At 37.1% G+C, this 18,098-nt stretch overlaps 1 protein-coding gene across 4 annotated transcripts in view; it reads right to left on the reverse strand.

The window, feature by feature from the left end:
• The window catches only part of LOC309507072 (leucine-rich repeat and fibronectin type III domain-containing protein 1-like protein), a 129,368-nt gene that overhangs the window by 37,105 nt on the left and 74,165 nt on the right, over window positions 1-18,098 (reverse strand). For all 4 annotated transcript variants that reach the window (XM_082181170.1, XM_082181169.1, XM_082181171.1 and 1 more), the window contains exon 3: window positions 6,997-8,387. In XM_082181170.1, coding sequence (XP_082037296.1) covers window positions 6,997-8,375 — 1,379 coding nt within the window. In that variant the 5' untranslated portion in view covers window positions 8,376-8,387. The remainder of the gene's footprint in view (window positions 1-6,996; window positions 8,388-18,098) is intronic.

The following is an 18,098-nucleotide window of genomic DNA, read 5'->3' on the forward strand; positions in this document are numbered from 1 at the left end:
CCCAAAAAGTTCTGAAATGATCTTATACACTCGAGAACAGAAATGTAATGATAGATGTCCAATGACTTGATCTTTCTGAAAATTCACATGCATTTATTTTAAGAATCCTACTAACATTTGATTGTGAAAATATCACATTCTATTTGTTGATGAGCTTTAATATATTTAGCGACAATAGGCCTCATTCATGAAACTTTTACAAACGTACAAGTAAATGTTAAGTGAACCTTCCAGAAATCTCACTCTCCAGATTTGCAAACACTTCATAAACCTCAGATTTAATAATTAAACATGTGACTACTGTCCAATGAATAAAGGCAAGAAAATGTTAATATGCACACTTTGAATTTGTATAGTGAGCTACAGTAGTAGCTTTATCAGCAAGATTGACAATAGCAAAATTGCATTACTAGATCACTGACAAGTTGCTAATATTGTATGCACAAATATAGTATTTGGATGGGGATTTGTACACCAACAGTAATCCAGATTACGGCCTTTAATCTACCCAGATAACGGCCTTTCGTCTCGATAAGGCAGTGGTATCACACTTGCAGAGAGTTTGGCATCTGAAATGGAAGGCATCTGACTTCACGCTCTCTTCTGCAGTCCAGTGATGCCCTTGCTGGGAGTCTTTTTAATCAGCTCATCAGTCATTCATGATGAATGAAACATTAGCCCTTCTCTGCCTCCCAGTTCACACATTAACCATCTGCTAATCAGGACTGATTGGGCACAGCTACTCTTTAAGTTCACCCAGGGAAACATGACCACGACATGTACATTCCTTCTCCATACTCTTTCCTTCCCAGCCGGCATCCCGTCATCATAAGTATGTGGGCTGTGTTTGTTTGCCAGTGTAACATGCAACAACCTCAATCTGAGTCACGGGAAAGAATCATATAGCTGGTTAGAAGCGTGGTAGGAAGATCTCATGCTAAAGACCAGCACTCAAAACAACACATAGCTGTAGTCTGCTCAATAGAAATATATTGCTATAACATGGCACTATATTTGAACATTCATATAATAGGTGCATGGTTTTTACAGCTGAATCACTATTTATGTAATCATGGCAGGTGGTGCAGGGTTATGTTTCATTTAGTTTCATTGACATGTTCTACCTAGTTTCATTGTCAAGGGCTGCATCTGAAATCACATACTTTCTAGAGTAAGTACTTATTTTGAATAAGTAATTACTTTGTAATCACTAAAAAAAGTATGCTTTATATAGTATGAATATGTTTAGTGTGAATGTAATTTGGTTGTTCTACATTCTCCATGTCATTATCATGTGACCTACCAGCGCCACTTACGTCGCTTCACTGCCATTCACAAATCCTCTCCCGTGGTGTCCATATGCACACTTCAGAATGTCATAGTAGGTCATCTGGGTACCGGCCTACTCTTGCATGAGTACTGTGAATTTGGACATACTTCTTTAGTCACATATTCTTTTTCTCCTGCTATAGTGGGGAAATATCCAGTATAGGATTTAGGATGCAGCCATGGATTTCACTGTTTACTGGTTGCCTGAGTTTGTGTGCCTTGCTTGTTACCATGGTTTCTAGTTGACTTGCGCACCTGTTACTTGTTCCGATCATTCTTGTGTATTTAAACCCTCTGTTCAGTTCAGTTTGGTGTCTGGTGTCTTCAATGTTAGGTTTGCTCCTGTGTACATCTCATGTACCTTCCTATGACAGAGTGTTTTGTTCTGTTTATTCAGTTTAATAAAGTTAGATTGTTGCTAACGGATCCTCTACTTGCTTCATCGGTTCCAAAACTTCCAACCCGTGCCATAGGGTAAACACTAAAATGGTGAGCTATAACACATAATGATGGGTTCATGAAAATTATAGAACAAATTACATACAACCAGGAGGAAAAATATTTTTTTACCACTAAAAAGAGCTTTTCGGTGGTTACAATCACATAGCAATTGAACACAAGTGGGTGCCAGACAGGCAGGTTGCACCAACCATCTGTCCCCTGTTTCAATAACAAGCATATCCACGTTTTCATCCAAAGGCACAATTTACATTGACTGCTTTTAAAGCACACATGTTCTGATCTAATTAAGATTTCAGGGAAGCTTTGGACTTTGCTTTGGTCTGGCTGTGAAGTGGATAATTGCTGTGTTTCTTTAAAAGCATCTGCTGGGGGCCCAGTGAAAATAAACCCCTGAATTTTTCGGTGCTGGTTTAATATCCATTAAGAAAGCAATTAGCAGATTTCTAAGAGTAAAACCTTTCTGCCATTTGTATTAGCAGAACACCCATCTGCCTGTGTTGGGTGGCAACTAATTAAAAGTAGCAACGCTACTTACTTCAATTCATTTTCAGTCACATGAAAGTAGCTCGGCTGTTTTTAAAATAGTAGCTACACAGTCTTGTCAGTAACAAACTGTTTTTAAGTTTTTCATCTATTATTTATATATTTTCTCATTATTTTAGCTTTATTTATATCATAAAACTATTCTAATAGTTTAAGCTTTAGTTAACAATTACAGTAGCCTACAACATAGCTTCCAGGTAGTCTAAATTTATGTATTCAAGTCTAATGCAACTTTATATGAAATTCTTATTTGTATTGTATTTATTTTTTTGCCACAGTTTTGATAATGGTAATTCAAAATGGTAATTCACCACTAGTGAAAGTGCTGCTTTATCTAATTTAATAGATTTTTCTTTTTTTTCTTCAAATCCATTATCCATCCATTCATCTCATGTTCAGTGACATTTACCACTGTGTGATTCACAGTTAAACAGTGCAGAAATAACCAATAATGCATATGAACATACCCACAATACTCATGGTACTGTCACTCGCACCAACTGTGAATTTCAGCACGTCATTCACTATTTGCTTGTCACACTGTATTAATTATTCACTATTCAGACAGGTTTTCCCTGAGGAGTTTGTGTTTTGCAGAAAATCCTGTTTAATCCCATCCGAATTGAACATGTCCGGCTAACTCTACTCCTTCGCTTATAATATATGGTGACCACGTCAAGTTCACTACCTGGTGCACCTTATATATTTCAATCTTTTTGACGGTAAAATAACAGTTGGTGGTTCCAGTACTGCTGGCATCCCATCCAATGTACAAAAGTAAATAAATAAGGAAAGTCTTATCACAAACTCTTCTGAACTACTTTAAAAGTCAGGTATGGTGCTCAATTGATTTAATGCCTCCCTTATACACATAATGCTGTAATTATATCGCATATGTAAGTCTTGCACATTTCAATGGGTTTCGATCCTGTCCGAATCAAATCACATAATAATTGTAAATTAAACATTGTTTGGAAAATTAATCCTATCTGAAGAGTGATTATCGGATTTCAGAATTACAAGATGGAATGGAAACGGAACAAAAACCAGCGTTTTAGCTGTTAAACAACAAAGTGCTCAGTCTCTGATTTATGAGGAGCTGCTTTTAACCACTTTTACCATGCGCTACATGGATAAGCTTATTTTCTGCAGTCTTACACAAGGCTTTCTTAAGGATCTTTATTTAGGGAACACAGCTGTGCTCTTTTCTTTCTCAAAATAAAACACTCAGTCTCAGAGAATAAAAGTATTACCCTCACAAGATGTGTTTTAAAGACAAAGCCAAGCATATGCTGCTGCTCAGAGCATTCTTTTGAAACAATGACAAATTGCAACTAAACTGAATTTGTGATCACTGATGTGTGATCACTGATTGTGCTTTCTTCCCATTAGACACTTCTATAAGCAAAGCCACTTAATCAACCCTTTCAATGATTTTCAACGACAATTAAGGCACATTTTTGTTAACTCTCCTGTACACATTAGCTTATGGCTATACTAGCACCAAATGCTACTTTCAACCAAATGATAGCATTGAATGTGATTTGGATTACTTAGATAAGAGCCTACCTAAATGTGCATTCTTTCGCTGCTTACAAAATCAAATTAGCAAATAAAGTATGTGAAGTACGCCAAAAAAGTAGTATGCCAAAATACATCATTTCCGGATAAAAATGGGCGAAAAATACCCGAATGTCCTACTACTACCTATGAAACTTTACTCTCCCATGAGGCCACGGGAGAGGATTTATAAATGGCAGTGAAGCAATTTTAGTCTGGCAAGTCTGGAATTTTGAAATGGAAAATGTGTAGTAACCCTGTACCCTTATTCATACTATATAGAACATACGTTTTAATACTTAACAGTCACACAGTAAATTCAGATTCAAATTCCTACTCAGATAGCATGCAATTTCGGATGTCTACGTTTTTGTTCACATTTTGCCTCTACTTCGTTCCGATGTTCTTGGATGTTATTCTCACATCTATTGGCCTGGATGAATAAAGGTTTTTTACTGCAGCCACTTCACACTAAAGCCATCTGTCCCCAATACTTTTTATACTTGGCTTTGCGATTGTAAAATTCAAAGTTTGCCTTGATAAACGGTACCTTTTTATTTAATTTCTATTTTACTTTCAATTCATATTCAATTCAAATTCAGAAATATAATTAGAATTTCAAGGTCATCAATTCATTTCTGAATGATGCACAACCCTGGCAAACACATGAATTTAACAAATTACTAAAGTGTTGTTGCCTCTATTTTGCCTATTCATAACGTACATATTCATATTCGCATACCTACGGTGCAGTCTTTTTGGTGCAAGGCTAGTTTGGTTGGGCTCTTTGTCATGTGATCCCCATGTTTCCTTTGTGTTCATGTTTTTTATTTTATTTTTTTAATGTTTTTATGTTCTCATTGATTCATTGGTTTCAATACATTCAGGTGTTGCTCAATTGCTCATTAGTAGTCTGTGTATTTATAGCCCTAATTTTGCCATGCATGTTTGTCAAGTTGTATCATCTTTTGATGCTGCAGTCAACTTCTGTGAGTTTTATGTCAACACCATGCTTTAGTCAAGTTTAAGTTATGTTTATTTTCAAGTTGTTGCTTTGTTTGTACACTTTTTTTAAAAATCATGAAATAAACTGCATTTGGGCTCAGCCTCAGTGGAACCATTACAGAAAACTCAATGTTACACAAATGAAAACAAAAGCAAATGGCATGAACACAAGGGAAACATAGGGATCACATGACACATGAAAACAAAGAGCCCAACCAAACACCAGCCTTACAATAGGCAGCCTTTCATTTATGGGATAAAAAAAAAATGCATAAAGTGACGTGCTGGTTCACTGTTCTTGTCCCCTCCAGCTGTCCTCTAGTGTGAAAAGAAAGCAGAAACCTATTTTGATGTCTCTATTCGTCTGTTCTTTTGGAGAGGCTGTTCAAGGTGTTACTCTTAGCTGTCAGTGGTACATGTACTTCCTGTGGCATCCTGTCAGAGGGAAGTGTGGCCAGTATCATCACTGATAATAGAGCACAAGTGCCTGTCCAAATCCAGCATAGCCTTTATGGATTTTTAACTGTTTTTGTATCCATTTACCCATATCATGACTCTGACTTTAATAGAGAAATATGGTACAATGTGGCCTAGACAACCCTATTGACACGCTTATTCAATCAGAAGGAGGAGCATTGTGGATATTTGGTTAAAAGGTCAAAAAAGAAAAGAGAAAGCTTAAGCAAAAGTGACTGGATGCCTTTTTTAGAATCAATCGCTCTGCTTTAATGCGCATGAGGTTTGGCAAGCTGGACTTCTCCTTGGGATGACCCAGTTTCCCAGAATTTCACAGTAATCCACTCTTAAACGTACAGTTCAGCTGGAAAAAATGAAAATATAAGTGCTGCTTATTGCTCTACTTATACATGTGGTGTGAAGTCTTTTGATGTTACTGTATATGATAGCTTTATATGAATTTAAAATTATAATTTGTTATTCTCTTTTCTAAAATCGTCCCCTCTCGACTCCTTTTGTGCTAAACGAAAGAAAGAAAATCATATACTGTAGGTTTGGAAGGACATGAGGGCAAATAAATAAATGACAGAATTTTCACTTTGGGTGTACTTTAATAACTTTAATATTTTGGGTCCCTTGAATAATTTTAAGCCATATTTATATTATCTGCATAGAGACAGCAATGTTCGGAATGTCATTAGTAGAATTAATTTAAATTAATATATAATTTCCATTAGTGCCCCTTGCCTTTATCTTCAAATCCAGCATGTAGAGAATGTTATTGTATCCCTGAACTAGTATCATTGATTCATAAAGCCAAATTATCTTTCATCCATTCAGTTTTTCTTTTCTTCCAGAAAATGTGTTTAGCTTTTATGGCCATTCGTTTCACTGTAGCATATTGCCCAAGGTTGTGAGATGGATGCTAATTCACGGTCTTCCCCAGCACCCAGACTAATTAAACATACAGAACAGCTGTGAATGAGAAGATATCACAATTGGTGTGGATTCTAAACATTAGAAAAAGACAAATTAGCCTGGTTTGTGCCCACCTCTCCCAGCACACATTTTGTTTTCTCTTTCACGTCAAAAAGAATCATCTGTTAGTCTGACCATAGAGTCATCTTCTCTGATATTTCTGTCTTCTTTCATGAATGGGATTTCTGAGGCTCAAAGAACATTGAGCACAAACACTTTGAATTTTGGATATCCCACAGCTTTAGAAAGTGCTCTGGGAATACATGGTCCATAAACAGTGCAACTTCTGACAGATGAAGCAAAGATTTTCTCTTTTATCGTGACAAAGACATCCTGCAGTGCAATACAGATAAAGTTGCGCCTGTCATTTTTTGTCATACTGAAAAATGAAGCATAAGGCAGGTCCATGGAGATGAAGGCCATTGATTGTTCAATTAAACAATACAGTAAATAAACAGCAGCAATATTTAAAGCAAGTCCCAGTAATGAAATCAATTGAGATACTTAACAACACATGAACATCATATCATTGTGATACTCTTATATAGGAGAAGGCTAGATATGTTATTAGATGCACAATTGCACCACAATAACATTGCCATGTTAGCACAACCATTTAGCCTTCTATGTAATTAGATTTCACAAAATAATGAGACATCTTACCTGTAGACCAAGGTGTCATCTGCCGAGCTGTTGTACTGAATCTGATACATCCTGATTCCAGGGAAATGTTGTTGCGAAGGCCACCTGATGAGTGCAGAATTTGCCGTAAGCTCAGCAAGTACCACCTTCCTCTCCTGAGACCTGGTCTCATTGCTGACTGATGAAGTCGACTTAGCAGAGGTTAGAATATCGGATGGACCTGGATCAGGTTCTCGAATCCGGTTAGTGCTGTTAGCTAAGTGTGGAAGCGGGCTGACCACCAACTCCACCGTGCCTGTAGATTCGCCCGCAGCATTTGACGCAATGCAGGTAAAGACTCCCGTATCCTTCAAGGAAGTGATGTTGATCTCCAAGCTCCCGTTGCTAAAGCTTAAAGTACGGGAGGTGTTGGCGATTAGACGGCCCTCTGGGGAGATCCAGTGAACGTCTGGGTCTGGGTCCCCATTGGCCTTGCATTTCAGGCTTGTGGGTTGACCTTCCATGACAAAGGTTTTGGGAGATTTCCTTGTAATCACAGGGGGATCACAGATGAACTCCTCTTCTGGAATTGTCCAGAAGTACTTTGCCATAAGGTCGGGAGGTGACGCGCAAGTTTCCAGGTCATCCTCTCGCGTTACCCTTCTTAGCCAGAGTAGTTCACAGTTACAATGTAGTGGATTCCCTCCAAAACTTAGGACGAGGGAGGAAAGGGGTGACCCTTTTGACTTGGCATAAACTGGTATCCTAAGGAACAATGGGTCAGGGGGTATTTTCTTTAGCTTGTTTGATGTCATATCCAGACGTGCTAGTTTGTGTAGGTTCGAAAAGACTCCTAGAGGGACATGCTCTATGAGGTTATGGTCCATGTTGAGAGTGTTTACATTGGTGAGGCGTCCTATAGTGTCCCATGGGATATCCACCAGGTTATTGTACGAAAGATCCAGGTCCTCAAGAGTCCCCAAAAAATCATCAAATGCATGTGGCGAGATGTTGTGCAGCTGATTGTTGGCAAGGATAAGGTGCCGTAGGTTGGTGAGTCCTCGGAAGTGGTCGTCCGTGATGACGCTTATGCGGTTACTGTCCAGGTGCAGTGCACGCAGCCGCTTAAGATCAGCAAAAGCATAAGGCAAAATCTGGCTGATGGTATTGCGGGACAACGTCAGGTGCAAGAGACTGGTCATGTTTGCGAAATCCCTCCTCCTTACTGCGGTGATAAAGTTCTCTGTGAGACGCAGCTCCACTGTACGCCGGTCGATGACTGTTGGCACAAAAAGCAGGCCAGTCTTGGCACAGAGGATGGCTAGAGATGGCGACAGGTTCTGGCACATGCAACGCTTGGGGCACAGCTGCCCCGAAGCAGACACAGCCAGCACCAGAAGGGAGAAGATCAGCCACTCCATCTCTCGGGGGAACTGCAAGACAAGCAAACACAGTGTGTCAGTGTGACAATATGTACTCCATAGGTGAAGTTCTAAGCCAATGACTTTGTAAAATGAGAAATGTCACTGTATTGGATGAATACATATCAACAACATCACGTTGCTAACACTGGCCTAGAGTTAGGGCAATAGTTTATAACCGTCTCGTTTTTTTTTTTTATTCAAAACCAAAGTCATATAACGCAATAATGGGGGATTCAGTTTGCCTAATAGTTGCTCAAGAAAAATAAAGATACTTCCCAAATGACAAAACAATATATTCCTTTTTTTTAATCTTTTTTATATCCTTATGCAAATAAAAATAATTGTCAACAACAACAAAAACAAATACAAGAAAAAGCAGCTACACAAGAAATGATCAATAGGTTGCACAATTCAATAAAGTGAACATCAATCTGTGTAAGCCTTGTATCAGACAAGGCATAGTTCATCAAACAATGTCCAAAGTTGAAGCAGTCCTTTAGTAGATGAATAATCCAACCATCTGCGATGAATTTACTCCGAAAGACAACAGTTCTCATGCATCAGACTCTTCCAAATCAGGAGCAGTCATGAGTAAGCCAAACTCTCAAGCTTACATTCCTCTGGACTTTAAATCCATATTTAAAGTGCATCATGGAGGGTTAAAGTCACTGATAAAGAGTCCTTTTTAAGCTGAGCTTGAAATGTAACATTTCCCAACCAGGACATAGCACAAATGCAGTTAAGCCATGCTTTCTACTGCTGCTTTACTACTCTCTTCCTCTACAAACCCCCCTTTATTTAAGAAAACATTCAGGCACAATAGCACCCCTAGTGGTGTGGAAGAAAGACTGCAGTAAAAAGACTACATTTACATTTTTACATTTATTCATTTAGCTGACGCTTCTATCCAAAGCGACTTACAATTGCTATATATGTCAGAGGTCGCACGCCTCTGGAGCAACTAGGGGTTAAGTGTCTTGCTCAGGGACACATTGGTGTCTCACAGTGGATTCGAACCCGGGTCTCTCACACCAAAGGCATGTGTCTTATCCATTGCGCCACTACCACCCCTATGTTTGTAAAGTGTTTTTTGTTTTTTTTTACTATTGGGCTCTGTATACAAATCCACAATCAAATTCATGTTTGTTACAGCCCTTCCCCTGTTCTTTAACTTTAGGTTTTTTTTTTTTTTTTTTTTTTTTTTTTTTTTTGTGAGAGAAATCTAGGACCGACTCATTGGTGGGCGGGATTGCCCTAAAGAAAGCCAGCTGCACATGTGGCAACCTATTTAAGAAGCTCCTGGATTTTGTCTAGTTCTCTCTCATTTTTGTTTTGTGTATTTGTGTGAAGAGTGGGTTCTAGACATTATTTGTTTAACTTTAAATAAACCTATATTTTCTCTATTGAAACCCATATGTGAGTTGGCCTCTTTATGTTATGACTTTGAGCCGGGTCGTAACAATGTTCTTTTTGGGATCTCAGAGATTCCAAGGCTCTGTTAATACCTTGGAATGTGTACTTAACAGTGATCAAGTGTATCAAGTTGAAACTTCATGGCTTATTTTAATTTTTTTATTTATTACTTTATTTCAATAGAATAGAATACACAAAACATGATTCCAGCCAAAAGCTGAAAAATATGCATTGTGAATACACACATATGCATGCATACATATATACACCCATAAAAGAACACTAGAGTCCTATTTTAGGGATACTTCCAACCCTGGCAGCATATATATAAATGAATAAAACAATTTGTTACATTTAAATATGCGACCAGCTCTGGTTTGTTCTAAACCAGTGCTTAACCATAATTGTGAAAGGCTTTATAACATGTACTGCTTTAATTTAAATTGGAAACATGTCAAAACAATCAAATTGATCCCAAACAGAAAAAAAAAAGTGATCAGAATGGATGGCAACCACATTTCCAAAATAGTGCACTACTTTTATTTAGTAAAACTGAGAGGTGAGGCTTCAATAATATCTGGCTCTGAGTCTGGGCTTTGACTAAGAGAGAATCATATTAAAATAATTTGAAGGGAAAATAATAAGTTATTTAAATTGCTCTAATTTTTTTGAGACATACATTTTTGGGGCCTCTGAGAGAGAGAAAAAATGATATCAATAAAGTATAAAGGTTAAAAAATTGGTTATTTCTTTCACTGTGCATCACAGCTTACAAGATACACTGATGTCAAAAGTAAGAATCCTTTTACCACCGCAAAAGCAGAATATGGCTTTTCAATGTTATGGTTACACAGTAATGTAGAATCAACTCAAATGTAAGTTTGTGTGGAGATGATGCAAGGTGGCAGAAATATGTAACCACTTGAAACTACATTAGCAAGTCTGCACTGCAAAAAAAAAACAAAAAAACAAAAAACAAGAAATACAACATGTTTTCCTTTGTCAAACTAGATTCCTTCGAGTGCAAACATAGAAATATCAGAAGAAAAAAGAGGCCAGTAAAAAAATAAAGAAATAAAAAATCACATATTTAATTGTGTTCTCCTCTCAATCACAATACAACCAGTTTTCATTTCTGCACTTCATGAAATGTGTGCATCTCAGCAGGTCTTAAGGTAAGCGTAAAATAGAGATTAATCTTTGTGTATATTAAGCTGCCACGCGACAGGACTGAAACCACAACATTACGGAAGCAAATTTGTCCTGCTGAAACAAAAAAGTATTTTGCTGAGATGCATCTTGTGATCGTTTTTAATAGATGTATTGCTGTTATGCTATGCCATCATACAGCTGCTCCTCTTGTTGACAATATTTATGACAATTTCAGCTGCTATACCATTGGTTTTGAATCCAATGTAACCATGTATTTAATTATAGTTGCCTTGAGTGAGCCAAACGGATTTGCATCTCATACAACACAACATAGGCATGTAAAAAAAAAAAAAAAAAAAAAACTGATAAATTCTCTCATGGGACTTGTTTGAAGACTTGCTTCATAGAAAGTTATCTCTGATGTACCCATCTGATTTGGCATCCAGTTAAATGTGTGTTTTTCTGCACCACTGGCATCAGCAAAAAGCCTGCTGTTCTTTGTACTTCATTACTGAACTATCTTTATTTAATTGTTGATAATGTGACATGATTCTGGATTGTTCTTCAAAGCTCCTCTCGGATTTGCATTTATAACAACAGGTCTGTAAGCTCAAAACTGAGCAGAAGTACGTTTATTTAACTAACATGATTCGATTGCAGCTTTAAAACAGTATATAAAAGACACGATTTATACAACAATTCAAAGTTTGGTGTCACATCTGATCTGTGTTAGTGTTTTGCTTGAGTTGGACTTTACTTGAGTTAGTTTTGCGCTGTTCTCAATTCAGTTTCCGGTGTTTTTTTTGTTCATGCTCTTCTGTTGCCATGATTTCTTATTTAGCCTCATGTGTTCCACCTGTGTCTTGGTAATTATTTTATTTAGCCCCAGGCAGTGTCCGATATCGCCCCCTATACTCTTAAATAGGGCATTATTTGAGGGTACAGCTATTTGTAGTGGTGTCCGAAACCATAGTGGACGTAATCAATTCCATAATGCACCACAATAACGAGTGTATGACTGATGTATGCTCAAAGGCTAGATAATACCCATAATGCACCTGCGACTTGCCAGAAGATTGCGCTCACAGCTGAATCATCCATCCATCCATTTTCCGAACACAATTTCGAACAATTTTGTCTGTGTATTTGTAGCCCTGTTTTTGGTTAAGTCTTGGTCTGATCTCCTCATTATGTAAGTGTTTTTTTTTTTGTTTTGTTTTTTTGTTTCCTGGTAGCCTAAGAAATGTGTCCCTGGGTTTATTTTGATTACAAGGAGAAACTGCTTGCAAATAGATCAAGCTCTTTTGTTTTCGTCTTTGTTTGCAACACCTGCATGACATTTGGGGGCGAAGTGACACATTTATAAACTTACAAAAGATTTATATTTCAGATAATTCTTGAAATTAATCTTTTGAACCCGAACCCTCTATTCACTGAAAAATCTTAGCATAATATATAGCATAATCTCTAAACAAAACAAAACAAAAAACAAAACAAAAAAAATGTCATGCAGCATGTTTTCTACATTTATCATTTTAAGAAATGTGGATTGAGCACCAAATTCAACCTATAAGAATGATTTATGAAGGATCATGTGACTCTGAAGACTGGAGTAATAGCTACTGAAAAATGTAACTTTGTAAGTGCAGGAATAAATTATATTTTAAAATTAATCAAAAATGAACAGTTAAAATAAAGTCAAAATAAATAGCTCTTTAAATTGTAATGCTATTTCACTACACACACACACACACACACACACACACACACACACACACACACACACACACACACACACACACACACACACACACACACACACACACATATATATATACACGCACACACACTTTTTTTTTACTGTATTTTTGCTCAAGAGACTTCTTTCAAAACCATTAAAAAAGCTTACAAACCTCAAACATTTGAACAATTGTGTACATTGTTTTTTTATTTTTATTTAACACTTGTTGAAATGCAAGGGTAAAGACAATGCAAATTATTTTTTTATAATGTATATATTGGTCATGATTCAGACAAAGAATCCTGAATATCAAAATAATATCAAGAGTCACCGAATTAAGCTGAAACCACACCATACAAAATATATTGAAATTTCCACTCGGAATTAGTAAAGTATTAGTTCATGGCAATTCAGATACAAACCTAAATACCCTTCAGAACAGTAGCCAGTCCCTCTTCTTAAACGTCTCAATCTGTAAGCAGCTTAGATTTAAAGAACGAATGGTGGATAAAACTAACTGAAGTAGAAGGAGAGAGAAACACTTCTCCACTTTACTCTGATGTAAGTGAGAGGCGGTAAGTGATTTCCGGAGTCTTTCTACCGTTCCGTGCCTCTGCGACTGACAGAATTCCTAGCCCAGAGAGCTGTGATGCAATGGAGATGGATTACCAAGTCCATGTTTCTTTCTACCAGAGTGCCCATGGGCCCTGTGAGGTAAAAGTGTGGTGAATCGATATGAACTTCCTTTTCCTGGAAGGATTGGAGAAAAATAGCCTTACAGACTCTCAGAACTCTGATCAGATGCACCATTATTTTTAGCTTGTTTTGTTTTTGTCCGTCCATTCAAAGCGGCTGAAAATTAGTTGCAACTACTTTGCTGCAATACAACATGTATCATCATGTGACTCAAACCCCTTTGTGCTTCAATCAGTGTCATCCAGTGGAGAGCTCTAGAATCAAGCAATCACAGTAATCATATGCTGCCTCGGGACTCGAGACGTGACCCGCAGGGCGGATGTCATACTTGTCTGTCACTCACAGTGTGCGCCGAATTATGAACTGAACGAAGGCTACTGAATAGAGCTTTTCAATTAAAAATTCTCAAAGGATTTAATTTGGCACAATGGAGGCCCAGTTGGGTGTCATCAAAGACGGAGACCCCTTTGGGGTGCACCAAATTAGCTTGCGAAACCGAGTAAAAATATAAATATAAAAATACAACTCTGAGACCAGCAGAGACACAGACCTGAGCGTTTTACACGGGATATCAGCTGTCTCCAGCACTCATTCATCTCGGGTAAAATTATGCTCATTAGTTCATGTTGCTATGACAATCCAAAACAGAGAGTGCATTAATCACATCCCAGTATCAGGCATTTTATCTTAACAGTGGGCATGTGGTTTGCTTCTCAGTATTGAACACTGATCTGAATTATATCAACACAATGACAACCTGCAGAAACAGGGTTTTGTTTTGTTTTTGTTTTTTTTTAGCCAAAATGCTTCGAATACATAACGCATTCAGATAACAGCAGTTATCCATTTCCACTGTTTCCATGGCCTTTGAATCCATCACAAATCTTCCTAGTTACTGAAGGCCTCATTTGACTGAAGATGTTCCCTGGTCCATTTAACATGGCTCAAGTTTCCAAATGAAATGCAGTGGATTCAAATATTCACAGTTTGAAAGTCTTCTCATTGAAGAATATGCAGACGTTGCACTCACAGACTCATGCAGGATGGGTTGTTAATTGTTTGTTCTGCGTTGAGTCTCAGAGGGAGACGATGCCCTGAATATCCTTGGCACTGGAGCATGAGTAACTTCCAAACTTGTTTCAAATGTTCAAAACAGTTCTTTATCTGGTCTGCAAAATCCACAGCTCCTTTATAGAATCATTTGTTTAATTTGTGGTACTCGATAGCATTAATTTCACAGAGCTCAAGGTGTATTTAACCCTGAAAGTGTAATTAGTAACGGGACAATTTACAAATGGTTCATAAAACATTAAAGGCCCTGTTCATATGCAAATGTATTCCTAAACATTTGAAAATATAATTTAAAATCACTATTGATAAAATGTCTGTTCTCACTCATTTTGCACTACACATATTTATATGCACCGTGTAATGCACACACACACACATACATATATATATATATATATATATATATATATATATATATATATATATATATATATATATATATATATATATATGCATATATATATGCAGTTTTTATGTACTTTATTTTAGTACTATAGTACTATATAAATCAGAGGAGAACAGTCAGGGCTAAACTATGTGTAAAAATAATATTTAAAAACTTTAAAATAAATCTACAGGGAAAAAAACAACAACCTTCAAATCTGCCTATTCAGTTTGTGTTGTGTTTTCTCCATATTCTGATTTTTCCACCTGACGCTTTCAGCTCTGTGATTGGTGGTCCAGCTGTCGAATTACATAGAGTCAAGCCATAGCAAGTCAATGAGAGACAAATTTCAAATGACAGGAAAATGTACCAATCGTATCAGCCCTCTAAATGGGTGGGGCTTGTTTTCACCAACTTTATGACAAGTTATGCCCGTTGTGAGGAACATGATCGAAAAAAAAAAAACAATCCGCTGATGAAATAGCTAGTGCTATTCGCTATGGAAACCGCAAGCAGCATTAGTAAGGAGGACATTGTTGCTAATTTATTATCCACGCCATTTTCAAGATGAACTTTTAAAGAAAAGCTAGATTCAATCTGCAAAGGAAGAACTACACCATTTGGTGCAGAAAGCCAAAGCTTTTGAAAGCATTTCAGCCCCAGCAATTAGGCCTTTAAGCAAAACCCCAGGATGGCAGCATCAACCAAGAAGGAACTATTTGCTGTTTGGGTAAGTTATTTAAAATCGAACAGGTCACATGCCAAAATATTTAAATCTGGCCGCCGCTGCCACTGTTTTATTTATATTAAGCTTCATTTGAGAAAAGTAATTTTGCAGAATTACCGATCAATCTGTAAATTTACCAACTCAGCAATCATTATGCACATTTGCTGTAATTCTGCATAATATAAATTTTTTTCCCAAATAAACCATACGTTTATTACTGTCTGTTACAAACATTTAATCATCTGCTGTCTAATGATATTAATAATTATCAACATTGGTTCCAAAATGCCATGATCGCTGTTCACTGTCTATGATGCGGAAGTGTCTGTCGTTAATTTGCTTTGGTCTGAGCGCTAAATAAAATTTTGTTTTGTGTGTCATACATTTTGCAACCTGGCCATGTTGTCACCATATTCAGCTTAAATGCACTTTGAGATTGTGTGACGATGCAATTATTCGTAGTGAGGATTTGCATTTTATTACATTTAGTTTTATTTTGGTGACAACCCTCAAACTCACTTCACTGACTGCTTGTTGCATTTCTAGTCAAAAGTAACTAATGCAGTTCTATAGACAAGGACATGGTAAGCTAGGCTAATGTTATGCTGAGTTTATTTTTTCCCACTGAGGGAAGGGGGTGAGAGGGCCAAGGTTCAAGAGTCACACTAAACTATTCTGACATGTTGTTGTTGTTGCCAACACTTATACACTCATATGCTAATGTCCACACACATAAGTACAGCTTTAACCTACTTTATTCATATTAATGATGAAAATCTCTATCTCTACTTTGTGTTTGGTAAAGGTCACACTGTAGGACACAGAATAAATGAGCATGGAACCAGGTGCAAAATGCAAAATGACAGTAAGAGGCAAAACTTAAACTATTTTTAAATTGAAGAATCTTTACTTCCTGTTGGGATCCTGATTAGCAAAATTATGCTAAGAGCACCAATAGATTGCCTGGTTAAAAATGTTATTTTTCACTCGACACCCATCAGTAACTGGTAAAATGTTTTACACGTCAGGTAAATGCATAAAAAGTAATTTGTCGATAATTGCAAATATCTTTAAAAAAAGTTTCAGTCTGTATTTATGTCCATCTTTGCAGTCTAACCAATTCATAAAAATAAAATAAAATGTCTTTTATGTTTTGTCTTATATAAAATGTTATATTAACATGCCAGCTGTCTCCTATATAAAAAGGTTGGTCATTGAATTTGTCAAATATGCTGTTTTCTGAATTAAACTCCATTAATTCAGAGATGTCAAAACACACACAGATACGGAAATGTAAAGCTGGGTCAAAAGAGGAAAAAAGGAAAAGTGGCAGTTTGGTTTGATGACCCGATGTGAATTCCAGAGGACATTCTTAAAGAGCTCTTTAATACACAAAGTGCTGCAGGAAGAGAAAACACAAACAACACATACTGAAACATAATTGGCCGTGACCTTTGCGCAGGGCTCCTGCAGAACTGGGCAGCTCTTCAAAAGAGCTGTTTCAAGGAGAAAGGAAAGCAGTGGCATACTCTTTGAGACAGGCTTCTATTCAGCATCCCTACATGCAGCTGTCCCTCTAGGCCACTTTCTTTGATGTGATAAGAAAAATTATTTAAAGATATACGCTGCCTTTTGAAGATGGCTTTCCATGTGTTTTCCATTTAGAGATATTCGTGTTGCTTTCCACAGTGACTGTAAGATTCTGCAACTGTCTGGGTTTGATCATTTCGGGAGTTCAGGGGGATATTGCGCCTCTAGTGGCGAAAATAAATAAAATGAATGAAAGTTAATAAATTAATAAATATTTGTAATTAATATGTTGTGGGTAGAATTGTATAACCATGACTAAGCTCATATCTGTTTACCCTGTATCGTAGAGTCTGTTGTTGTCATAATCAACATGCATATTTTTTGTCCAATTATTTTTTTGAATTTTTTTTTCTATTTTTGCTTGTATAGAGCTGTCATTGTGATACTTAGACCTTACTGTTCCTCCACTGACTACCGTCACGGCTGTCTGAGTGACGAAATAACTACTGGTATGTAAAGTCTTTGGAGTGACTCCCGCCAGCATTTGCAAAGACACCCCCCTTTAGTTACTGTTGCTATGTCCGACAAACCATGCCGCTCTCACGCCACACGTCATGTTCTCACACAGTGAAAAATACATCACGGAGCAAAGAGGACACTGACAACGCGCTGACAGACAGGACAGAGCAGCTTAATTTTGATATGAAACAAAGACTCAACTTTCAGATTTGGTCAATTTTGAAAGAAATTTTAACAATTAATACCTTTTTGTGGCTCTAATGTGTCGAGACAGATCGCTGTAGAGCCTCAGTTGAAGCTCCTCGTGAACCGATCATCAAATCCTTCTGGTTAATTTATAGCATCAAATAATAATGAATGAACATCAGAAGAAATGTTGTTTCAACCGTGGAAAGACGTCAGTACACACTTTTTTTTTAGTTCAAATCCACCGACGTCAATCTACTAACTCTGCTGACCGCTTTGGCAGACAAAATGGTGGATTAT

The sequence above is a fragment of the Leuciscus leuciscus genome (assembly GCF_965113295.1).
Source record: "Leuciscus leuciscus genome assembly, chromosome: 9".
NCBI lineage: Eukaryota > Metazoa > Chordata > Actinopteri > Cypriniformes > Leuciscidae > Leuciscus > Leuciscus leuciscus.